Below are 25,888 nucleotides of genomic sequence, written 5' to 3' on the forward strand. Positions count from 1 at the left end.
CAAGTTATTTACAAGGAAATATTCTGAAAATGTTTATTTACATTACCTTAATTGTTTCCAAAGGGTGTCTGTAACAAGGCAGTAAAACGGCCGATCAAACAAAACAGAAGTCATGGTCATGGACCCAAGCTAGCTCTCCAACCAGCTAAACAGACTCAATAACTCCACGGTGACGTTTCGGTGAATTTACTAAGGAATTTGTGAAACTGAAACAACACAAATATATATATATATATATATATATATATATATATATATATATATATATCTTCACCCACTAAATTGTACAATAAAAATATATTTTCCAAATAAAAGTCACACCGGTCTATAAGTCGCAAGTTATTTACAAGGAAATATTCTGAAAATGTTTATTTACATTACCTTAATTGTTTCCAAAGGGTGTCTGTAACAAGGCAGTAAAACGGGAGATCAAACAAAACAGAAGTCATGGTCGTGGACCCACTAGCTGCGCAAGCTATTTTACGGACTGTAGAGTGTATAAGTCGCAAGTTATTTACAAGGAAATATTCTGAAAATGTTTATTTACATTACCTTAATTGTTTCCAAAGGGTGTCTGTAACAAGGCCGTAAAACGGCCGATCAAACAAAACAGAAGTCATGCTCATGGACCCAAGCTAGCTCTCCAACCAGCTAAACAGACTCAATAACTCCACGGTGACGTTTTGGTGAATTTACTGAGGAATTTGTGAAACTGAAACAACACAAAAAGAATACGTTAAAAATACTAACACAGACGATTGTAGATGTGTTAGCATATTAGCTAATGATAATAATGCTGGCTTGATTACATGACGATAACATGTACAAATATGCTTGACAACACTCCTACAGACGTCACACCTGGGACGCTTTAGTATGTAAGAATTGTTTTAGTTACATTGTAAAACTTACAAACGTTTCTTGGAGTGATTAATGAAGAATCCATACGAGTAAAAACGCTATGGACGGCTGGAAGACGGAACAGTACTTTTGCTTCCTGTTGAAAGCACGAAACGTAAGGACACTCGTCCAAAAGATGGCGCCGTAGCACAAACAATAACACAACTTTTTCAGTGTCTTTGCTTGTTTTTTATTTTATTTGCATCATTGCTCTCAGCGAAGAAAAAACTGTAAATTATCCGCACCGTTGTAGGAAAAAAGTATAATATATAATAAGTAGAATAAGTAATAATAGTAATAATGATAATAATAATAACAATAATAATAATGAGAATAATGATAATAATATAATAATAATAATAACAATAATAATAATAATGATATTGATGATAATGATAATATATTAATGAGAATAATAATAATAATAATGAGAATAATAATAATAATAATATTGATAATAATAATAATGAATAAGTAATAATAATAATAATGATATTGGTAATAATAATAATAATAATATTGATAATAATAATGAATAAGTAATAATGATAATAATAATAACAATAATAATAACAATGATTATCATTATAATAATAATGATTATAATGTTAATAATGATTATAATGTTAATAATGATAATATTAATATTAATAATAATAATATTGATAATAATAATAATGACAATAATAATAATATTGATAATAATAATTAATAAGTAATAATGATAATAATAATAACAATGATGATAATAATAATAATAATGATTATAATATTAATAATGATAATTAATAATGATATTGATAATAATAATTAGAATAATAATAATAATAATGACAATAATAATAATAATGACAATAATAATGACAATAATAAAAAAGAGAATAATAATAATATTGGTAATAATAATAATATTGATAATAATAATGAATAAGTAATAATGATAATAATAATAACAATAATAATAACAATGATGATCATTATAATAATAATGATTATAATATTAATAATTATAATATTAATAATAATATTGATAATAATAATTATAATAATAATAATAATGAGAATAATAATAATATTGATAATAATAATGAATAAGTAATAATGATAATAATAATAACAATGATGATAATAATAAAAATAATAATGATTATAATATTAATAATGATAATTAATAACGATGTTGATAATAATAATTAGAATAATAATAATTATAATGACAATAATAATAATAATAATATTGATAATAATAATGAATAAGTAATAATAAGTAATAATGATAATAATAATAACAATAATAATAACAATTATGATAATAATAATAATAATGATTATAATATTAATAATGATAATAGTAATAATAATAATAATATTGATAATAAAAATGGTAAATGGGTTGTACTTGTATGGCGCTTTTCTACCTTTCTAAGGAACTCAAAGCGCTTTGACACTATTTCCACATTCACACACTGATGGCGGGAGCTGCCATGCACGGCGCTAACCAGCACCCATCAGGAGCAAGGGTGAAGTGTCTTGCTCAAGGACACAACGGACGTGACTAGGATGGTAGAAGGTGGGGATCGAACCAGGAACCCTCAGGTTGCTGGCACGGCCACTCTCCCAACTTCGCCACGCCAATAATAACAATAATGAGGATAATAATAATGAGAATAATAATAATAATAGTATGAATAATAATAAATGTATACAGCACTTTCCTAAATCCACGTATAGAGTGTAAATGTCAGTTGATGCTGAGTCATGTGTTGTTTGCAGCCGCTGGGAGTGAACCAGCCAGGTCCGTACGTCATGTACACCACAGTGGACTCCAACGGCAAGCTGAAGAACGCCTCAGGTCAGTGGCTCTCCTCAGGGTTGTGTTAGCGTGGGGGGAAATACACACGGAGAAAAGTGCCTATTGATTTCTCCACTTGCCCGAAGGCACGCAGGTAGCAGGCAGGGCCGAGCAAGCAGCAGCAGCAGCAGTATTAGCAGCAGCAGTAGTAGCAGCAGCTGCCACTCACAGGAGACTAACTCACTTTCTGCTTCTCATCTTGCTTTCACTCATTAATATTTACTATATTTGACTCTGATTATTGATTTCTTCATCACTTGTCAAAGCACGGAGACTCCAACATCCTGACTTAGTCAACATCTTTACTTAGTCAACATCATTACTTAGTCAACATCCTTAATTAGTCAACATCCTGACTTAGTCAACATCCTTACTTAGTCAACATCCTTAATTAGTCAACATCCTGACTTATTCAACATCCTTAATTAGTCAACATCCTGACTTAGTCAACATCCTTACTTAGTCAACATCCTGACTTATTCAACATCCTTAATTAGTCAACATCCTGACTTAGTCAACATCCTTACTTAGTCAACATCCTTAATTAGTCAACATCCTGACTTAGTCAACATCCTTAATTAGTCAACATCCTGACTTAGTCAACATTCTTACTTAGTCAACATCCTTATATTAGTCAACATCCTTAATTAGTCTACATCCTTACTTAGTCAACATCCTTACATAGTCAACATCCTGACTTAGTCAACATCCTTATATTAGTCAACATCCTTAATTAGTCAACATCCTGACTTAGTCAACATCCTTACTTAGTCAACATCCTTAATTAGTCAACATCCTGACTTAGTCAACATTCTTACTTAGTCAACATCCTTATATTAGTCAACATCCTTAATTAGTCTACATCCTTAATTAGTCTACATCCTTACTTAGTCAACATCCTTACATAGTCAACATCCTGACTTAGTCAACATCCTTATATTAGTCAACATCCTTAATTAGTCTACATCCTTAATTAGTCTACATCCTTACTTAGTCAACATCCTGACTCAGTCAACATCCTGACTTAGTCAACATCCTGACTTAGTCAGCATCTTTACATAGTCAACATCCTTACTTAGTCAACATCCTTACATAGTCAACATCCTGACTTAGTCAACATTCTTACTTAGTCAACATCCTTAATTAGTCAACATCCTTAATTAGTCTACATTCTTACTTAGTCAACATACTGACTTACTCAACATCCTTACTTAGTCAACATCCTGACTTGGTCAACATCCTTACTTAGTCTACATCCTGACTTAGTCAACATCCTTACATAGTCAACATCCTTAATTAGTCAACATCCTTACTTAGTCAACATCCTGACTTAATCAACATCTTTACATAGTCAACATCCTTAATTAGTCAACATCCTTACTTAGTCAACATCTTTACATAGTCAACATCCTGACTTAGTCAACATCCTTAATTAGTCAACATCATTACTTAGTCAACATCCTTAATTAGTCAACATCCTTACTTAGTCAACATATTTACATAGTCAACATCCTTACTTAGTCAACATCCTGACTTAGTCAACATCCTTAATTAGTCAACTTCCTTAATTAGTCAACATCCTTAATTAGTCAACTTCCTTAATTAGTCAACTTCCTTACTTAGTCAACATCCTGACTTATTCAACATCCTTAATTAGTCAACATCCTGACTTAGTCAACATCCTTACTTAGTCAACATCCTGACTTATTCAACATCCTTAATTAGTCAACATCCTGACTTAGTCAACATCCTTACTTAGTCAACATCCTTAATTAGTCAACTTCCTTAATTAGTCAACATCCTTAATTAGTCAACTTCCTTAATTAGTCAACTTCCTTACTTAGTCAACATCCTGACTTATTCAACATCCTTAATTAGTCAACATCCTGACTTAGTCAACATCCTTACTTAGTCAACATCCTGACTTATTCAACATCCTTAATTAGTCAACATCCTGACTTAGTCAACATCCTTACTTAGTCAACATCCTTAATTAGTCAACATCCTGACTTAGTCAACATCCTTAATTAGTCAACATCCTGACTTAGTCAACATTCTTACTTAGTCAACATCCTTATATTAGTCAACATCCTTAATTAGTCTACATCCTTACTTAGTCAACATCCTTACATAGTCAACATCCTGACTTAGTCAACATCCTTATATTAGTCAACATCCTTAATTAGTCAACATCCTGACTTAGTCAACATCCTTACTTAGTCAACATCCTTAATTAGTCAACATCCTGACTTAGTCAACATTCTTACTTAGTCAACATCCTTATATTAGTCAACATCCTTAATTAGTCTACATCCTTAATTAGTCTACATCCTTACTTAGTCAACATCCTTACATAGTCAACATCCTGACTTAGTCAACATCCTTATATTAGTCAACATCCTTAATTAGTCTACATCCTTAATTAGTCTACATCCTTACTTAGTCAACATCCTGACTCAGTCAACATCCTGACTTAGTCAACATCCTGACTTAGTCAGCATCTTTACATAGTCAACATCCTTACTTAGTCAACATCCTTACATAGTCAACATCCTGACTTAGTCAACATTCTTACTTAGTCAACATCCTTAATTAGTCAACATCCTTAATTAGTCTACATTCTTACTTAGTCAACATACTGACTTACTCAACATCCTTACTTAGTCAACATCCTGACTTGGTCAACATCCTTACTTAGTCTACATCCTGACTTAGTCAACATCCTTACATAGTCAACATCCTTAATTAGTCAACATCCTTACTTAGTCAACATCCTGACTTAATCAACATCTTTACATAGTCAACATCCTTAATTAGTCAACATCCTTACTTAGTCAACATCTTTACATAGTCAACATCCTGACTTAGTCAACATCCTTAATTAGTCAACATCATTACTTAGTCAACATCCTTAATTAGTCAACATCCTTACTTAGTCAACATATTTACATAGTCAACATCCTTACTTAGTCAACATCCTGACTTAGTCAACATCCTTAATTAGTCAACTTCCTTAATTAGTCAACATCCTTAATTAGTCAACTTCCTTAATTAGTCAACTTCCTTACTTAGTCAACATCCTTACATAGTCAACATCCTGACTTAGTCAACATCCTTACATAGTCAACATCCTGACTTAGTCAACATCCTTATATTAGTCAACATCCTTAATTAGTCTACATCCTTAATTAGTCTACATCCTTACTTAGTCAACATCCTGACTCAGTCAAAATTCTTACTTAGTCAACATCCTTACATAGTCAACATCCTGACTTAGTCAACATCCTTACATAGTCAACATCCTGACTTAGTCAACATTCTTACTTAGTCAACATCCTTAATTAGTCAACATCCTTAATTAGTCTACATTCTTACTTAGTCAACATACTGACTTACTCAACATCCTTACTTAGTCAACACCCTGACTTGGTCAACATCCTTACTTAGTCTACATCCTGACTTAGTCAACATCCTTACATAGTCAACATCCTTAATTAGTCAACATCCTTACTTAGTCAACATCCTGACTTAGTCAACATCTTTACATAGTCAACATCCCTACTTAGTCAACATCCTTAATTAGTCAACATCTTTACATAGTCAACATCCTGACTTAGTCAACATCCTTAATTAGTCAACATCATTACTTAGTCAACATCCTTACTTAGTCAACATCCTGACTTAGTCAACATCCTTAATTAGTCAACTTCCTTAATTAGTCAACATCCTTAATTAGTCAACTTCCTTAATTAGTCAACTTCCTTACTTAGTCAACATCCTTAATTAGTCAACTTCCTTACTTAGTCAACATCCTTAATTAGTCAACTTCCTTAATTAGTCAACTTCCTTACTTAGTCAACATCCTTAATTGGTCAACTTCCTTAATTAGTCAACATCCTTACTTAGTCAACATCCTTAATTAGTCAACTTCCTTAATTAGTCAACTTCCTCACTTAGTCAACATCCTTACTTAGTCAACATCCTTAATTAGTCAACTTCCTTAATTAGTCAACTTCCTCACTTAGTCAACATCCTTACTTAGTCAACATGCTGACTTAGTCAACACCCTGACTTGGTCAACATCCTTACTTAGTCTACATCCTTACTTAGTCAACACCCTGACTTAGTCAACACCCTGACTTGGTCAACATCCTTACTTAGTCTACATCCTTAATTAGTCAACTTCCTTACTTAGTCAACATGCTGACTTAGTCAACATGCTAACTTAGTTGACATCCTGACTTAGTCAACACCCTGACTTGGTCAACATCCCTACTTAGTCTACATCCTTACTTAGTCAACACCCTGACTTAGTCAACACCCTGACTTGGTCATCATCCTTACTTAGTCTACATCCTTACTTAGTCAACACCCTGACTTAGTCTACACCCTGACTTGGTCAACATCCTTACTTAGTCTACATCCTGACTTAGTCAACATCCTTACATAGTCAACATCCTTAATTAGTCAACATCCTTACTTAGTCAACATCCTGACTTAGTCAACTTCCTTAATCAGTCAACATCCTTACTTAGTCAATATCTTTACATAGTCAACATCCTGACTTAGTCAACATTCTTACTTAGTCAACATCCTTACATAGTCAACATCCTGACTTAGTCAACATCCTTATTTAGTCAACATCCTGACTTAGTCAACATCTTTACTTAGTCAACATCCTGACTTAGTCAACATCCTGACTTAGTCAACATTCTTACTTAGTCAACATACTGACTTACTCAACATCCTTACTTAGTCAACATCCTGACTTACTCAACATCCTTACTTAGTCAACACCCTGACTTGGTCAACATCCTTACTTAGTCTACATCCTGACTTAGTCAACATCCTTACATAGTCAACATCCTTAATTAGTCAACATCCTTACTTAGTCAACATCCTGACTTAGTCAACTTCCTTAATTAGTCAACATCCTTACTTAGTCAATATCTTTACATAGTCAACATCCTGACTTAGTCAATATCCTTACTTAGTCAACATCCTTACATAGTCAACATCCTGACTTAGTCAACATCCTTATTTAGTCAACATCCTGACTTAGTCAACATCCTTATTTAGTCAACATCCTGACTTAGTCAATATCTTTACTTAGTCAACATCCTGACTTAGTCAACATCCTGACTTAGTCAACATTCTTATTTAGTCAACATCCTGACTTAGTCAATATATTTACTTAGTCAACATCCTGACTTAGTCAACATCCTGACTTAGTCAACATTCTTACTTAGTCTACATCCTGACTTAGTCAACATCCTTACATAGTCAACATCCTTAATTAGTCAACATCCTTACTTAGTCAACATCCTGACTTAGTCAACTTCCTTAATTAGTCAACATCCTTACTTAGTCAATATCTTTACATAGTCAACATCCTGACTTAGTCAATATCCTTACTTAGTCAACATCCTTACATAGTCAACATCCTGACTTAGTCAACATCCTTATTTAGTCAACATCCTGACTTAGTCAATATCTTTACTTAGTCAACATCCTGACTTAGTCAACATCCTGACTTAGTCAACATTCTTATTTAGTCAACATCCTGACTTAGTCAATATATTTACTTAGTCAACATCCTGACTTAGTCAACATCCTGACTTAGTCAACATCCTGAATTAGTCAACATTCTTACTTAGTCAACATACTGACTTAGTCAACATCCTGACTTAATCAACATCCTGACTTCGTCAACATCCTGACTTAGTCAACATCCTGACTTAGTCAACATTCTTACTTAGTCAACATACTGACTTAGTCAACATCCTTACTTAGTCAACAAACACAGTAAAGCTGGGCTGCTGAGGGCCACACACTGACAAATCAAAGCCTGTGGGGGCCATTTTGTTATATTTATTACATTTTTGTATTTTTTTGTAAATCTCGAGATCAACTCTGTCAATATAAAGTAGTTTTTATGTATTTAAAAAGGTAAGAAGATGAGCAGCTGGGCGGAGTCGCGTACATCGCAGCTCTCATCCAAAGCCAGCGAAAAACAGTCAAAGTCGGCCGTTCTGCTCTTCAGCTGAAGCTCCAAGTTTCCAGCGCGTTACAGTGCGTCGGGAGAGTGACACGTTCTCAAATGCGCACCTCTTTGTGATTGCTGCTGTTCACATTCACTCACGTGGAAGTAATACAAATAACGCTTTTCAAAACAAAAGCAGCACCGTTGTATTGCACACTCGACATAGATACTTTTTTAAATGTATTTTGTCATTTATGCTAGGTTCACACCAACGGCACTTTAAAGCGGCATGCAAAGCGGCGTTAAAGCGTGATTAAAGCGTGATTAAAGCGTGAGGGTCCTAATGGATCGTGGGAAAGCTTGTAGTAAAGCGGGACATGCGGCAAGTTCGCCAAAATATTTTAAACGGTTTAAAAAAATTTAGCGCTCTGTCAAGGATGGAATAAAGCGCCGAGAGCGTATCAAAGCGTGACAAAGCTCAGCAAAGCTTGACTCAAAGCGTAGGAGAGCTTAACAGATCTTGGTTCAAAGCGCGGACCCCCAGTCTACAACTACAAGTAGGAAGTGACTGGGATATTGACTAGTGACATTGAATATAAAAAATAAAAGAAATGCCTTTTATTATTGTCAACTAGCATAAGAAATGAAAGATAGATATTTATTAAGATGACAAAGAAATAAAAGAAATGAAGATAGAAAACATAATAAATAATAAACATACTATGACGGGAAAAAAAGAGAAATTGAAAAAATAAATGAATATAAAAAATAAAAGAAATGCCTTTTATTATTGTCAACTAGCATAAGAAATGAAAGATAGATATTTATTAAGATGACAAAGAAATAAAAGAAATGAAGATATAAAACCTAATAAATAATAAATAATAAACATAATATAACGGGGAAAAAAAGAGAAATTGAAAAAATAAATGAATATAAAACATAATAAATAATAAACATAATATAACGGAAAAAAAAGAGAAATTGAAAAAATAAATGAATATAAAAAATAAAAGAACTGCCTTTTATTATTGTCAACTAGCATAAGAAATGAAAGATAGATATTTATTAAGATGACAAAGAAATAAAAGAAATGAAGATATAAAACATAATAAATAATAAATAATAAACATAATATAACGGGAAAAAAAGAGAAATTGAAAAAATAAATGAATATAAAAAATAAAAGAAATGCCTTTTATTATTGTCAACTAGCATAAGAAATGAAAGATAGATATTTATTAAGATGACAAAGAAATAATAGAAATGAAGATATAAAACATAATAAATAATAAACATAATATAACGGGAAAAAAAGAGAAATTGAAAAAATAAATGAATATAAAACATAATAAATAAACATAATATAACGGGAAAAAAAGAGAAATTGAAAAAATAAATGAATATAAAAAATAAAAGAAATGCCTTTTATTATTGTCAACTAGCATAAGAAATGAAAGATAGATATTTATTAAGATGACAAAGACATAAAAGAAATGAAGATATATAACATAATAAATAATAAATAATAAACATATTATAACGGAAAAAAAAGAGAAATTGAAAAAATAAATGAATATAAAAAATAAAAGAAATGCCTTTTTTTATTGTCAACTAGCATAAGAAATGAAAGATAGATATTTATTAAGATGACAAAGAAATAAAAGAAATGAAGATATAAAACATAATGAATAATAAATAATAAACATAATACAAGGGGAAAAAAAGAGAAATTGAAAAAATAAATGAATATAAAAAATGTGTGGAAAACAGTATACAGAGTTTTTCACATTTTTTTTTACTTATTTGTTTATCATATTTCTCTTTTTTATTACATTATGTGTTTTATCCTGTATATAATAAAACAAAAAGAGAAATCAAATAAATAGATACATCTAAAAAAAAAATGTGGGGGAAACTTAGTATACTGAGTTTTTCAAATTTTTTTCTTATTTTTGTTGTAACAATGCACAACAGAGCTTGATAATCGTGCCAGAGCCTGATTTAAAGAGTCGGGATCGCGTCAAAGCGTAATAAAGCGTAATAAAACGTATCAAAGCGTGATTTAAAGCGTACCAAAGCGGCGTCAAATCGTGAGGAACGGTAACTAATTCGTATGAGAGCGTATCAAAGCATAACATTACTTTGGAGATCGGGATATTCGTGGAAAAATGGACAAAAATGACGGCACTTTGCTCGCCGCTTTAAAGCGCCGTTGGTGTGAACCAGGCATTATGATTGGCCTCACGCGGGCCGGACAAGGCCCGGGTCTGTTCTAGAGGAGAGCGGCAGAGTTCCACTGCAGGTTTTGTCCAAAAAAAAGTGACAAAGAAGTGCAGGATGTTGTCAGATTGGACCTCAGTTGTGTCAATCACAAGTGGAGCCTGCGGGCGCCGCCAGCCTTCACAAGACTTCCCTACTTCCTGGGAGGCGCACTTTTCCCTCTCAACGCTCCGAGCTTTCATTTCCTCGCTCCTCAAAGTCCGAGACGCTCGTCTTTTGTGGAGCAGAAAGTTCTGCCGGGAGTTGTCGTTCCTCTCGCTCCGACGCTCTCTGATGTTGCTTTAGAAGCTCTAAACCCAGGCCTACTTCCTGTCTGCCTGCTGGGATGGGATGCCCTTCAAAGTAAAAGTCCTCATGACGTATGTGAGCACCTGCCTGGTGAGCAGGGTAACAGAGTGTTGTTGTTAGCTCCTCGTCATTGTGACTATTCAAATAACACATCATCCTTTGTGCCGCGTTTGTGGAGTTACTTTAAAATACATTTTCTTGACTGCTGATGTCATCCATCTTGTCATTTTGTCTAACTATTCTAGTTTTTATGTTGTCAGCATTTTATTATTATTATTATTATTAACGAGCTTCCCCCCCATCTTGTCGTAATCTCCCCAAATGTGTTCCATTCCTTTGTGCTGCCTTTTTTTTTTGGTCTAAATAGATGGATTTTCTTAACATTTTATCATCAATAACCATCCCCAATTAAAATAAAGTAAATTAAATTAAAAAAATTTTAATTCGAATAAATAAATAAATTAAATTAAAATAAAGAGAGACATCTAAGAGACAATTATCATGTAAAATAAGTGTTGTATTATACATAAATTATAATGATTTATAATTATTATATAGTACAATTCTATTATTCTATATTATTGTTATCTATAAGCATTTTTTTTTGTATGCTCCCACGGTGTGTAGTGTAGCACAGTGGTCCCCAACCACCGGGCCGCGGCCCGGTACCGGTCCGTAGACCGATTGGTACCGGGCCGCGGCCGCACAATAAATTTAAAAAAATAAAAATAAAAAAAATAAAAACTTTTTTTTTTTTTATTAAATCAAGATAAAAAACACAATATATACATTATATATCAATATAAATCAATACAGTCTGCAGGGATACCGTCCGTAGGCACATATGATTGTATTTCTTTATGACAACAAAAAAAAAATGTTTTAGTGATTTAGAAGCAGCTTCGCACTGTGGAGGCACGTTAGCCGCTAGCTCGCTAGTGTTGCAACAATATTAATAATAATAATAATAATAATATCAGCACCAAAGAACATTCTTCATTGACTCTTTGAATTGTTTACTACATTCTGGATGTAACACAACTTTGTGTGTGTGTGTGTGTGTGTGTGTGTGTGTGTGTGTGTGTGTGTGTGTGTGTGTGTGTGTGTGTGTGTGTGTGTGTGTGTGTGTGTGTGTGTGTGTGTGTGTGTGTGTGTGTGTGTGTGTGTGTGTGTGTGTGTGTGTGTGTGTGTGTGTGTGCCTTCCTCCTTTCCCTCCTTCCTTCCTTCCTTCCTTCCTTCCTTCCTTCCTTCCTTCCACTGGATGTTAGCTTAGTAGCCGACGGCTTTGCCAGCACAATTCCCTCGACTCCTAATTTAATGGCAGCAAAATTCCGTGCGTGTGTGTGTGTGCGTGTGTGCGTGTGTGCGTGTGTGCGTGTGTGTGTGTGTGTGTGTGTGTGTGTGTGTGTGTGTGTGTGTGTGTGTGTGTGTGTGTGTGTGTGTGTGTGTGTGTGTGTGTGTGTGTGTGTTATAAAGAGTGTTTATATTGTAGTTTCAACTCATGGGACCGCCAGCAACACAGTAAGAGATGAGCACCGATGGAACGCTTGCTCACACACACACACACACACACACACACACACACACACACACACACACACACACACACACACACACACACACACACACACACACACACACACACACACACACACACACACACACACACACACACACACACACAGCATGTCTGGGGCGTCTCCAATGAGTAACTTCATTTGTCCTGAACCCCACAACGCCAGCAAAAAGGAAACAGCGATTTATGATGAGAAACTATATATTTTATATTTTTACAAATAATTCTGTATGAGAAAATATAATTTTCATATTTTTTTTAATAATTCTGTATGCTGAGAAAATATATTTTATATTTTTACAAATATTTCTGTATGATGAGAAAATGTATTTTATATTTTTACAAATGAATCTGTATTATGAGAAAATATGTTGTTTATATTTTTACAAATACTTCAGGATGATGAGAATTTTTTAAATATTTTTACAAATAATTCAGTATGATGGGAAAATGTATTTTATATTTTTACAAATAATTCAAGATAAGAAAATGTATTATATATTTTAAATGTATTTTATATTTTTACAAATAATTCTGTATAATGAGAAAATATTTTTATATGTATTCTTTTAATTCCATATGATGAGAAATTATATTTTATATTCATACAAATTATTCAGTATGATAAGAAAATATTTTTATATGTATTCTTTTAATTCCGTATGATGAGAAAATATATTTTATATTTATACAAATTATTCAGTATGATGAGAAAATATTTTTTATATTTTTACAAATAATCCAGTATGATGATCATTTTTTAAAATATTGTTACAAACAATTCTGTATGATAAGAAAATATATTTTGTATTTTTACAAATAATTCAGTATGATGATAACACGTTCTTATATTTTTACAAATAGTTCTGTATGATAAGAAAATATTTTAATATTTTTAAAAATGATTCAGGAGTATGATAAAACATTTTTATAGATTTACAAATAATTCAGTATGACGAGAACATTTATTTTATATTTTTACAAATAATACATGATAAGAATATGTATTTTCTATTTTTACAAATAGTTCTGTATGATGAGGAAATATATTGTTTTATATTTTTACAAATAATTCTGTATGATGAGAAAATATATTTAATATATTTTTACAATTAATTAAATGTGATGAGAAAATATATTTTGTATTTTTAAAAATAATTCAGTATGATGAGAAAAATTTGTGTTTGTATTCTTACAGATAATTCAGTATGATGAGAAATGTTTTTTTAATTTTTACAAATAATTCTGTATGATGAGAAAATATATTTCATATATTTTTACAATTAATTAAATGTGATGAGAAAATATATTTTATATTTTTACAAATAATTCTGTATTATGAGAAAAATTTGTGTTTGTATTCTTACAGATAATTCAGTATGATGAAAAATGTTTTTTTAATTTTTACAAATAATTCTGTATGTTAAGAAAATATATTTTATATTTTTACAAATAATTATGTATGATGAGAAATTATATTTTATATTTTTACAAATAATTCAGTAATGATGAGAAAATATATATTGTGTTTTTTTTTTACAAATAATTTTGTATGATGACAAAATATATTGTTTATATTTTTACAAATAATTCAGTATGATTAGAAAATGTATTTTATATTTTTACAAATAATTAATGATAAGAACATGTATTTTATATTTTAAAATGTATTTTATATTTTAACAAATAATTCCGTATGATGAGAAAATATATTTTATATATTTTTTTTTTAATTCAGTATGATGAGAAAATATATTGTATATTTTAACAAATAATTCATGATAAGAAAATGTATTTTATATTTTAAAATGTATTTTATATTTTTACAAATAGTTCTGTATGATGAGGAAATACATTTTATATTTTTACAAATAATTAAGTATGATGAGAAAATATATTTTATATTTTTACAAATAATTCAGTATGATGACAAAATATATTTTGTATATTTTTACAATTAATTAAATGTGATGAGAAAACATATTTTATATTTTTACAAATAATTCAGTATGATGAGAAAATATATTGTTTTATATTTTTACAAATAATTCTGTATGGTGAGAAAAATTTGTGTTTGTATTCTTACAGATAATTCAGTATGATGAGAAAATTTTTTTTTATTTTTACAAATAATTCTGTATGTTAAGAAAATATATTTAATATTTTTACAAATAATTTTGTATGATGAGAAATTATATTTTATATTTTTACAAATAACTCAGTAATGATGAGAAAATATTTTTTGTATTTTTTTTTTACAAATAATTTTGTATAATGACAAAATATATTGTTTATATTTTTACAAATAACTCAGTATGATTAGAAAATGTATTTAATATTTTTACAAATAATTCATGATAAGAACATTTATTTTATATTTTAAAATGTATTTTATATTTTAACAAATAATGCAGTATGATGAGAAAATATATTTTATATATATTTTTTTTTAATTCAGTATGATGAGAAAATATATTGTATATTTAGCTATGTTAGCTGCATGCTAACCATACATTTTATATCATGCTAGGTTAATAATATTAGCATAGTTATCTTAGCTATATGCTAACATTACATTTTACCATCATGCTAGGTTAATAATACTAGCCTAGTTATCTTAGCTACATGCTAACAATACATTTTAACGTAATGCAACGTTAAAAGTACTAGCATAGCTATGTTAGCTGCATGCTAACAATACATTTAACGTATTGCGAGGTTAATAATACTAGCATAGCTATGTTAGCTGCATGCTAACAATACATTTTAACATCATGCGAGGTTAATAATACTAGCATAGTTATCTTAGCTGCATGCTAACAATACATTTTAACATCATGCTAGGTTAATAATACTAGCCTAGCTATGTTAGCTGCATGCTAACAATACATTTTAACATCATGCGAGGTTAATAATACTAGCATAGTTATCTTAGCTATATGCTAACATTACATTTCAACACCATGCTAGGTTAGCAATACTAGCAAAGTTATGTTAGCTTTGTGCTAACATTACATTTTACCTAAAGAAATGATTGTACACTTTAATGAGGGCATTTATCCTTCATATCGATGATGTGTGTATCGCAACATGCATTGATATCATTGCATCGCCAAGTTCTTTGTCCACTACAGAGATCGCTGCTTGCCAAGATGGATTCTGTCTTGAAAGTTGTCTGCTACAAAAGCAGCAGTAAAATGTTGGTGCAGCAAATTGGAGAGCCGAGCGTGTCTGATAGTGGACGAGTTTGCTGCTGGGAGGAGTATCAATGTTCAGCTTTTTGCACTCGTCCAATTAGCCTAACGACTTGTGGGGATTACAGCAGCACACTCTGCTCATCACACAGGAAACACAATCCTACCTGTATCGGCAAACACGATCCTACCTGTATCGGCAAACACAATTATACCTGTATCTGCAAACACGATCCTACCTGTATCGACAAACACAATCCTACCTGTATCGGCAAACACATCCCTACCTCTATCGGCAAACACAATCTTACCTGTATTGACAAACACAATTATACCTGTATCGGCAAACACAACCCTACCTGTGTCGGCAAACACAATCCTACCTGTATCGACAAACACAATCCTACCTGTATCGGCAAACATAGTCTTACCTGTATCGGCAAACACAATCCTACCTGTATCAGCAAACACAATCAGACCTGTATCGGCAAACACAATTATACCTGTATCGGCAAACACAATCCTACCTGTATCGACAAACACAATTATACCTGTATCGGCAAACACAATTATACCTGTATCGGCAAACACAATCCTACCTGTATCGGCAAACATAGTCTTACCTGTATTGGCAAACACAATCCTACCTGTATCAGCAAACACAATCACACCTGTATCAGCAAACACAATTACACTTGTATCTGCAAACACAATCCTACCTGAATCTGCAAACACAGTCTTACCAGTATCGGCAAACACAATCATACCGGTATCAGCAAACACAATCATACCTGTATCTGCAAACACAATCCTACCTGTATCGACAAACACAATCCTACCTGTATCGGCAAACACAATCCTACCTGTATCGGCAAACACAACCCTACCTGAATCTGCACACACAATCCTACCTGTATCGGCAAACATAGTCTTACCTGTATCGACAAACACAATCCTACCTCTATCAGCAAACACAATCACACCTGTATCAGCAAACACAATTACACTTGTATCGGCAAACACAACCCTACCTGTTTCGGCAAACACAGTTTTACCAGTATCGGCAAACACAATCATGCCCGTATCAGCAAACACAATCTTTGTGTATTTATTGTTTTTCGTTGTGTATTCATTGTCGTGTTCGTTGTGTACTTATCGTTGTGTTCGTTGTGTATTTGTTGTTGTGTTCTTTGTGTATTTGTTGTTGTGTTCTCTGTGTGTATTGTCATGTTTGTTGTGTATTCGTTGTTGTGCTCTTTATGTTTGCTTCAATTTTGTGTTAACCTGTGACACAAAGTTTAAGTTGTATCACTTTTGTGATGCAGATGTGCATCTCCTTCTTTGTAAACAATGAATGCAAATTGGCATTGACACACACACATGCACACACACACACACACATTACACACATGCACACACACACACACATTACACACACACACACACACACAAATTACACACACAGACACACACAAACGATACTTAAGGGATTGTAGCTATTTTGTCAGAATGTTTTTTTTAGCTGCTCCATCTGGCTTGGCCTCAGTGGATTGTGTGTGTGTGTGTGTGTGTGTGTGTGTGTGTGTGTGTGTGTGTGTGTGTGTGTGTGTGTGTGTGTGTGTGTGTGTGTGTGTGTGTGTGTGTGTGTGTGTGTGTGTGTGTGTGTGTGTGGCAAGAAGCAAGAAACAAGTAGCAATAAGCAGGTAGAAAGAAGCAAGTAGAAAAAAACTAATAGCAAGTAGAAAAAAGCAGGTAGCAAGTAGCAAGAAGCAGGTAGTGAGTAGCAATAAACAAGTACCAAGAAGCAGGTAACAAGTAGCAAGAAACAGGTAGAAAAAAGCCAGTAGCAAAAAGCAGGTAGCAAGTAGCAAGAAACAGGTAGTGAGTAGCAAGAAGCAAGTAGCAAGGAACAAGTAGCAAGAAACAGGTAGTGAGTAGCAAGGAACAAGTAGCAAGAAACATGTAGTGAGAAGCAAGTAGCAAGGAACAGGTAGTGAGTAGCAAGAAGCAAGTAGCAAGAAACATGTAGTGAGAAGCAAGTAGTAAGGAACAGGTAGTGAGTAGCAAGAAGCAAGTAGCAAGAAACAGGTAGTGAGAAGCAAATAGCAAGAAACAGGTAGTGAGTAGTAAGAAGCAAGTAGCAAGAAACAGGTAGTGAGTAGTAAGAAGCAAGTAGCAAGAAACAGGTAGTAAGTAGCAAGAAACAGGTAGTGAGTAGTAAGAAGCAAGTAGCAAGAAAAGGGTAGTGAGTAGTAAGAAACAAGTAGCAAGAAAGAGGTAGTGAGTAGCAAGTAGCAAGAAACAGGTATTGAGTAGCAAGTAGCAATAAACAGGTAGTGAGTAGCAAGTAGCAATAAACAGGTAGTAAGAAGCAAGAAACAAGTAGCAAGAAACAGGTAGTGAGTAGCAAGTAGCAATAAACAGGTAGTGAATAGTAAGAAGCAAGTAGCAAGAAACAGGTAGTGAGTAGCAAGTAGCAAGAAACAGGTAGTGAGTAGCAAGTAGCAAGAAACAGGTATTGAGTAGCAAGTAGCAATAAACAGGTAGTGAGTGGTAAGAAGCAAGTAGCAAGAAACAGGTAGTGAGTAGCAAGAAACAGGTAGTGAGTAGTAAGAAACAAGTAGCAAGAAACAGGTAGTGAGTAGCAAGTAGCAAGAAACAGGTAGTAAGTAGCAAGAAACAGGTAGTGAGTAGTAAGAAGCAAGTAGCCAGTAGCAAGAAAAGGGTAGTGAGTAGTAAGAAACAAGTAGCAAGAAAGAGGTAGTAAGTAGCAAGAAACAAGTAGCAAGAAACAGGTAGTGAGTAGCAAGAAGCAAGTAGCAAGAAACAGGTAGTGAGTAGCAAGTAGCAATAAACACCTGCGTATCCTTCCGCCTACGTATCCTTCCACCTACGTATCCACGCCCACTAGTGGTAGGGAGGCTCTCCACCTACGTATCCTTCCACCTACGTATCCTACCACCTGCGTATCATTCCGCCTACGTATCCTTCCACCTGCGTATCCTTCCACCTACGTATCCTTCCACCTGCATATCCTTCCGCCTACGTATCTTTCCACCTACGTATCCTTCCGCCTACGTATCTTTACACCTACATATCCTTCCGCCTACGTATCCTTCCACCTACGTATCTTTACGCCTACGTATCCTTCCACCTGCGTTTCCTTCCACCTACGTATCCTTCCACCTACGTATCCTACCACCTACGTATCCTACCACCTACGTATCCTACCACCTACGTATCCTACCACCTACGTATCCTTCCACCTACGTATCCTTCCACCTACGTATCCTTCCACCTACGTATCCTACCACCTACGTATCCTTCCACCTACGTATCCTTCCACCTACGTATCCTTCCACCTACGTATCATTCCACCTACGTATCCTTCCACCTACGTATCCTTCCACCTACGTATCCTTCCACCTACGTATCCTTCCACCTCCGTATCCACGCCCACTAGTGGTAGGGAGGCTAGGAACTAATGTGTTTATTAGTGAGCTAGTAAACATGACACAGTTTGGTCATTTCCACATAATAAATTCAAGCATGAAAGCCGTTTGGTTGCATAAAACTTATAAAAGCTGTTTTTTTTTGTTTAAAATCTTTCCATGGTTCTTTGCAGCCGGTCAGCTGAGCCAGTCGGCCCACTTCTCCCTCCAGCTGCCCTACACCGTGCTGGGCCTCGGACGCAGCGCCAACTTCCTGGACCACCTGGTGGTGGGCATCCCTCACAGGCCCGGGGAGATGGTGAGTGAACCCTGGCAGGGAAATATAAAAACAACAACAATCATATCAGTGCATCACAACCAAAACAACGATGGCGGACAATCCTCTTGTGTGGCGCATGAAAGTAAACTGGCATGCAGGCACGTTACAGTGCTTTCACATATGGTGATTGGCGGGGATCGAAACTGAAAGTTAACCTGGCGCGTACACTCTCCCTTTGTTTACTTCCTGTTACCTCTTCCTCTACAACCTAAATGAGATACAAGGTGTGTATTAGCAAAGATGTGTGTGTTTATTGTTATGTATGAGATACAAGGTGTGTATTAGCAAAGATGTGTGTGTTTATTGTTATGTATGAGATACAAGGTGTGTATTAGCAAAGATGTGTGTGTTTATTGTTATGTATGAGATACAAGGTGTGTATTAGCAAAGATATGTGTGTGTTTATTGTTATGTATGAGATACAAGGTGTGTATTAGCAAATATGTGTGTGTTTATTGTTATGTATGAGATACAAGGTGTGTATTAGAAAATATGTGTGTGTTTATTGTTATGTATGAGATACAAGGTGTGTATTAGCAAAGATGTGTGTGTTTATTGTTATGTATGAGATACAAGGTGTGTATTAGCAAAGATATGTGTGTGTTTATTGTTATGTATGAGATACAAGGTGTGTATTAGCAAATATGTGTGTGTTTATTGTTATGTATGAGATACAAGGTGTGTATTAGAAAATATGTGTGTGTTTATTGTTATGTATGAGATACAAGGTGTGTATTAGCAAAGATGTGTGTGTTTATTGTTATGTATGAGATACAAGGTGTGTATTGGCAAAGATGTGTGTGTTTATTGTTATGTATGAGATACAAGGTGTGTATTAGCAAATATGTGTGTGTTTATTGTTATGTATGAGATACAAGGTGTGTATTAGCAAAGATGTGTATGTTTATTGTTATGTATGAGATACAAGGTGTGTATTGGCAAAGATGTGTGTGTTTATTGTTATGTATGAGATACAAGGTGTGTATTGGCAAAGATGTGTGTGTTTATTGTTATGTATGAGATACAAGGTGTGTATTGGCAAAGATGTGTGTGTTTATTGTTATGTATGAGATACAAGGTGTGTATTAGCAAATATGTGTGTGTTTATTGTTATGTATGAGATACAAGGTGTGTATTAGCAAAGATGTGTGTGTTTATTGTTATGTATGAGATACAAGGTGTGTATTAGCAAAGATGTGTGTGTTTATTGTTATGTATGAGATACAAGGTGTGTATTAGCAAAGATGTGTGTGTTTATTGTTATGTATGAGATACAAGGTGTGTATTAGCAAAGATGTGTGTGTTTATTGTTATGTATGAGATACAAGGTGTGTATTAGCAAAGATGTGTGTGTTTATTGTTATGTATGAGATACAAGGTGTGTATTAGCAAAGATGTGTGTGTTTATTGTTATGTATGAGATACAAGGTGTGTATTAGCAAAGATGTGTGTGTTTATTGTTATGTATGAGATACAAGGTGTGTATTAGCAAAGATGTGTGTGTTTATTGTTATGTATGAGATACAAGGTGTGTATTAGCAAAGATGTGTATGTTTATTGTTATGTATGAGATACAAGGTGTGTATTGGCAAAGATGTGTGTGTTTATTGTTATGTATGAGATACAAGGTGTGTATTAGCAAAGATGTGTGTGTGTGTTTATTGTTATGTATGAGATACAAGGTGTGTATTAGCAAAGATGTGTGTGTTTATTGTTATGTATGAGATACAAGGTGTGTATTGGCAAAGATGTGTGTGTTTATTGTTATGTATGAGATACAAGGTGTGTATTAGCAAAGATGTGTGTGTGTGTTTATTGTTATGTATGAGATACAAGGTATGTATTAGCAAAGATGTGTGTGTGTGTTTATTGTTATGTATGAGATACAAGGTGTGTAGTGGCAAAGATGTGTGTGTTTATTGTTATGTATGAGATACAAGGTGTGTATTAGCAAAGATGTGTGTGTGTGTTTATTGTTATGTATGAGATACAAGGTATGTATTAGCAAAGATGTGTGTGTGTGTTTATTGTTATGTATGAGATACAAGGTATGTATTAGCAAAGATGTGTGTGTGTGTTTATTGTTATGTATGAGATACAAGGTGTGTATTGGCAAATATGTGTGTGTTTATTGTTATGTATGAGATACAAGGTGTGTATTAGCAAAGATGTGTGTGTGTGTTTATTGTTATGTATGAGATACAAGGTATGTATTAGCAAAGATGTGTGTGTGTTTATTGTTATGTATGAGATATAAGGTGTGTATTAGCAAAGATGTGTGTGTTAGGCGACATAGAGGTCACGTGATGCTGCATGATGACTTGTCAGGTCATCTCAGTGTGACCTTGAGACATTTAATGGCCGCCATGCTAACGCTGGCTACTGGCTGGAAAACTGAAGCCTAATAAATTCATTTCCACTCGATGTTACCTCTCTTAACTCTGGTCTGCCCCCCCCCCTCCCCCCCTCCTCACTTTACATCCCCCCTCCTCACTTTACATCCCCCCTCCTCACTTTACATCCCCCCCTCCTCACTTTACATCCCCCCCTCCTCACTTTACATCCCCCCTCCTCACTTTACAGCCCCCCTCCTCACTTTGCATCCCCCCTCCTCACTTTGCACCCCCCCCTCCTCACTTTACATCCCCCCCTCCTCACTTTACATCCCCCCCTCCTCACTTTACATCCCCCCCTCCTCACTTTACATCCCCCCCTCCTCACTTTACATCCCCCTCCTCACTTTACAGCCCCCCTCCTCACTTTGCATCCCCCCTCCTCACTTTGCACCCCCCCCTCCTCACTTTACATCCCCCCTCCTCACTTTACATCCCCCCTCCTCACTTTACATTCCCCCCTCCTCACTTTACATCCCCCCTCCTTACTTTAAATTCCCCCCTTCCTCACTTTACATCCCCCCTCCTCACTTTACATCCCCCCTCCTCACTTTACATCCCCCCTCCTCACTTTACATCCCCCCTCCTCACTTTACATCCCCCCTCCTCACTTTGCACTACATATCACACACCACAATGCCCCCCTCCTCCCCCCCCAGACAATTAGACTTGCAGATGTCTGAGTGTCACAACGCAGCTTGAAGAAGAAGACGCCACTTTGTTGTCACCTCCTCCTTGTTCTCCTGCATGAACATTATGACACCTTCCTTATGACACCTTCCCTATGAGACCTTCCTTATGACACCTTCCTTATGAGACCTTCCTTATGAGACCTTCCCTATGAGACCTTCCTTATGACACCTTCCTTATGACACCTTCCTTATGAGACCTTCCTTATGACACCTTCCCTATGAGACCTTCCTTATGACACCTTCCTTATGACACCTTACTTATGACACCTTCCTTATGACACCTTCCCTATGAGACCTTCCTTATGACACCTTCCTTATGACACCTTCCTTATGAGACCTTCCTTATGAGACCTTCCTTATGACACCTTCCTTATGACACCTTCCCTATGAGACCTTCCTTATGACACCTTCCTTATGACACCTTCCTTATGAGACCTTCCTTATGACACCTTCCTTATGACACCTTCCTTATGAGACCTTCCTTATGAGACCTTCCTTATGAGACCTTCCTTATGAGACCTTCCCTATGAGACCTTCCTTATGAGACCTTCCTTATGAGACCTTCCTTATGAGACCTTCCTTATGAGACCTTCCTTATGAGACCTTCCTCTGGTCCTTATGAGACCTTCCTTATGAGACCTTCCTTATGAGACCTTCCTCTGGTCCTTATGAGACCTTCCTTATGAGACCTTCCTCTGGTCCTTATGAGACCTTCCTTATGAGACCTTCCTTATGAGACCTTCCTTATGAGACCTTCCTTATGAGACCTTCCTTATGAGACCTTCCTTATGAGACCTTCCTCTGGTCCTTATGAGACCTTCCTTATGAGACCTTCCTTATGAGACCTTCCTCTGGTCCTTATGAGACCTTCCTTATGAGACCTTCCTCTGGTCCTTATGAGACCTTCCTTATGAGACCTTCCTCTGGTCCTTATGAGACCTTCCTTATGAGACCTTCCTCTGGTCCTTATGAGACCTTCCTTATGAGACCTTCCTCTGGTCCTTATGAGACCTTCCTTATGAGACCTTCCTCTGGTCCTTATGAGACCTTCCTTATGAGACCTTCCTTATGAGACCTTCCTTATGAGACCTTCCTCTGGTCCTTATGAGACCTTCCTTATGAGACCTTCCTCTGGTCCTTATGAGACCTTCCTTATGACACCTTCCTTATGAGACCTTCCTTATGAGACCTTCCTTATGAGACCTTCCTTATGACACCTTCCTTATGAGACCTTCCTTATGAGACCTTCCTTATGACACCTTCCTTATGAGACCTTCCTTATGAGACCTTCCTTATGAGACCTTCCTTATGAGACCTTCCCTATGAGACCTTCCTTATGAGACCTTCCTTATGAGACCTTCCTTATGAGACCTTCCTCTGGTCCTTATGAGACCTTCCTTATGAGACCTTCCTCTGGTCCTTATGAGACCTTCCTTATGAGACCTTCCTCTGGTCCTTATGAGACCTTCCTTATGAGACCTTCCTCTGGTCCTTATGAGACCTTCCTTATGAGACCTTCCTCTGGTCCTTATGAGACCTTCCTTATGAGACCTTCCTCTGGTCCTTATGAGACCTTCCTTATGAGACCTTCCTTATGAGACCTTCCTTATGAGACCTTCCTCTGGTCCTTATGAGACCTTCCTTATGAGACCTTCCTCTGGTCCTTATGAGACCTTCCTTATGACACCTTCCTTATGAGACCTTCCTTATGAGACCTTCCTTATGAGACCTTCCTTATGACACCTTCCTTATGAGACCTTCCTTATGAGACCTTCCTTATGACACCTTCCTTATGAGACCTTCCTTATGAGACCTTCCTTATGAGACCTTCCTTATGAGACCTTCCTTATGAGACCTTCCCTATGAGACCTTCCTTATGAGACCTTCCTTATGACACCTTCCTTATGAGACCTTCCCTATGAGACCTTCCTTATGAGACCTTCCTTATGAGACCTTCCTTATGAGACCTTCCTTATGAGACCTTCCTCTGGTCCTTATGAGACCTTCCTTATGAGACCTTCCTTATGAGACCTTCCTTATGAGACCTTCCTCTGGTCCTTATGAGACCTTCCTTATGAGACCTTCCTCTGGTCCTTATGAGACCTTCCTTATGACACCTTCCTTATGAGACCTTCCTTATGAGACCTTCCTCTGGTCCTTATGAGACCTTCCTTATGAGACCTTCCTTATGAGACCTTCCTTATGAGACCTTCCTTATGAGACCTTCCTCTGGTCCTTATGAGACCTTCCTTATGAGACCTTCCTCTGGTCCTTATGAGACCTTCCTTATGACACCTTCCCTATGAGACCTTCCTTATGACACCTTCCTTATGAGACCTTCCTTATGAGACCTTCCTTATGACACCTTCCTTATGAGACCTTCCTTATGAGACCTTCCTTATGAGACCTTCCTTATGAGACCTTCCTTATGAGACCTTCCCTATGAGACCTTCCTTATGAGACCTTCCTTATGAGACCTTCCCTATGAGACCTTCCTTATGAGACCTTCCTTATGAGACCTTCCTTATGAGACCTTCCTTATGACACCTTCCTTATGAGTCTTTCCTTATGAGACCTTCCTTATGAGACCTTCCCTATGAGACCTTCCTTATGAGACCTTCCTTATGAGACCTTCCTTATGAGACCTTCCTTATGACACCTTCCTTATGAGACCTTCCTTATGAGACCTTCCTTATGAGACCTTCCTTATGAGACCTTCCTTATGAGACCTTCCCTATGAGACCTTCCTTATGAGACCTTCCTTATGACACCTTCCTTATGAGTCTTTCCTTATGAGACCTTCCTTATGAGACCTTCCCTATGAGACCTTCCTTATGAGACCTTCCTTATGAGACCTTCCTTATGAGACCTTCCTTATGACACCTTCCTTATGAGACCTTCCTTATGAGACCTTCCTTATGAGACCTTCCTTATGAGACCTTCCTTATGAGACCTT

The 25,888-nt window shown here is 35.3% G+C and overlaps 1 protein-coding gene across 1 annotated transcript in view; it reads left to right on the forward strand.

Moving 5' to 3' along the window:
* itfg1 (integrin alpha FG-GAP repeat containing 1) overlaps nucleotides 1-25,888 on the forward strand; it is a 290,804-nt gene that overhangs the window by 246,540 nt on the left and 18,376 nt on the right. Inside the window, exons 14-15 of the mRNA XM_062020935.1 lie at nucleotides 2,674-2,752; nucleotides 19,702-19,826. Of these exons, the coding sequence (XP_061876919.1) occupies nucleotides 2,674-2,752; nucleotides 19,702-19,826 (204 nt within the window). The remainder of the gene's footprint in view (nucleotides 1-2,673; nucleotides 2,753-19,701; nucleotides 19,827-25,888) is intronic.

This window comes from Entelurus aequoreus, linkage group LG02 (genome assembly GCF_033978785.1).
Source record: "Entelurus aequoreus isolate RoL-2023_Sb linkage group LG02, RoL_Eaeq_v1.1, whole genome shotgun sequence".
In the NCBI taxonomy this organism is placed as follows: Eukaryota; Metazoa; Chordata; class Actinopteri; order Syngnathiformes; family Syngnathidae; genus Entelurus; species Entelurus aequoreus.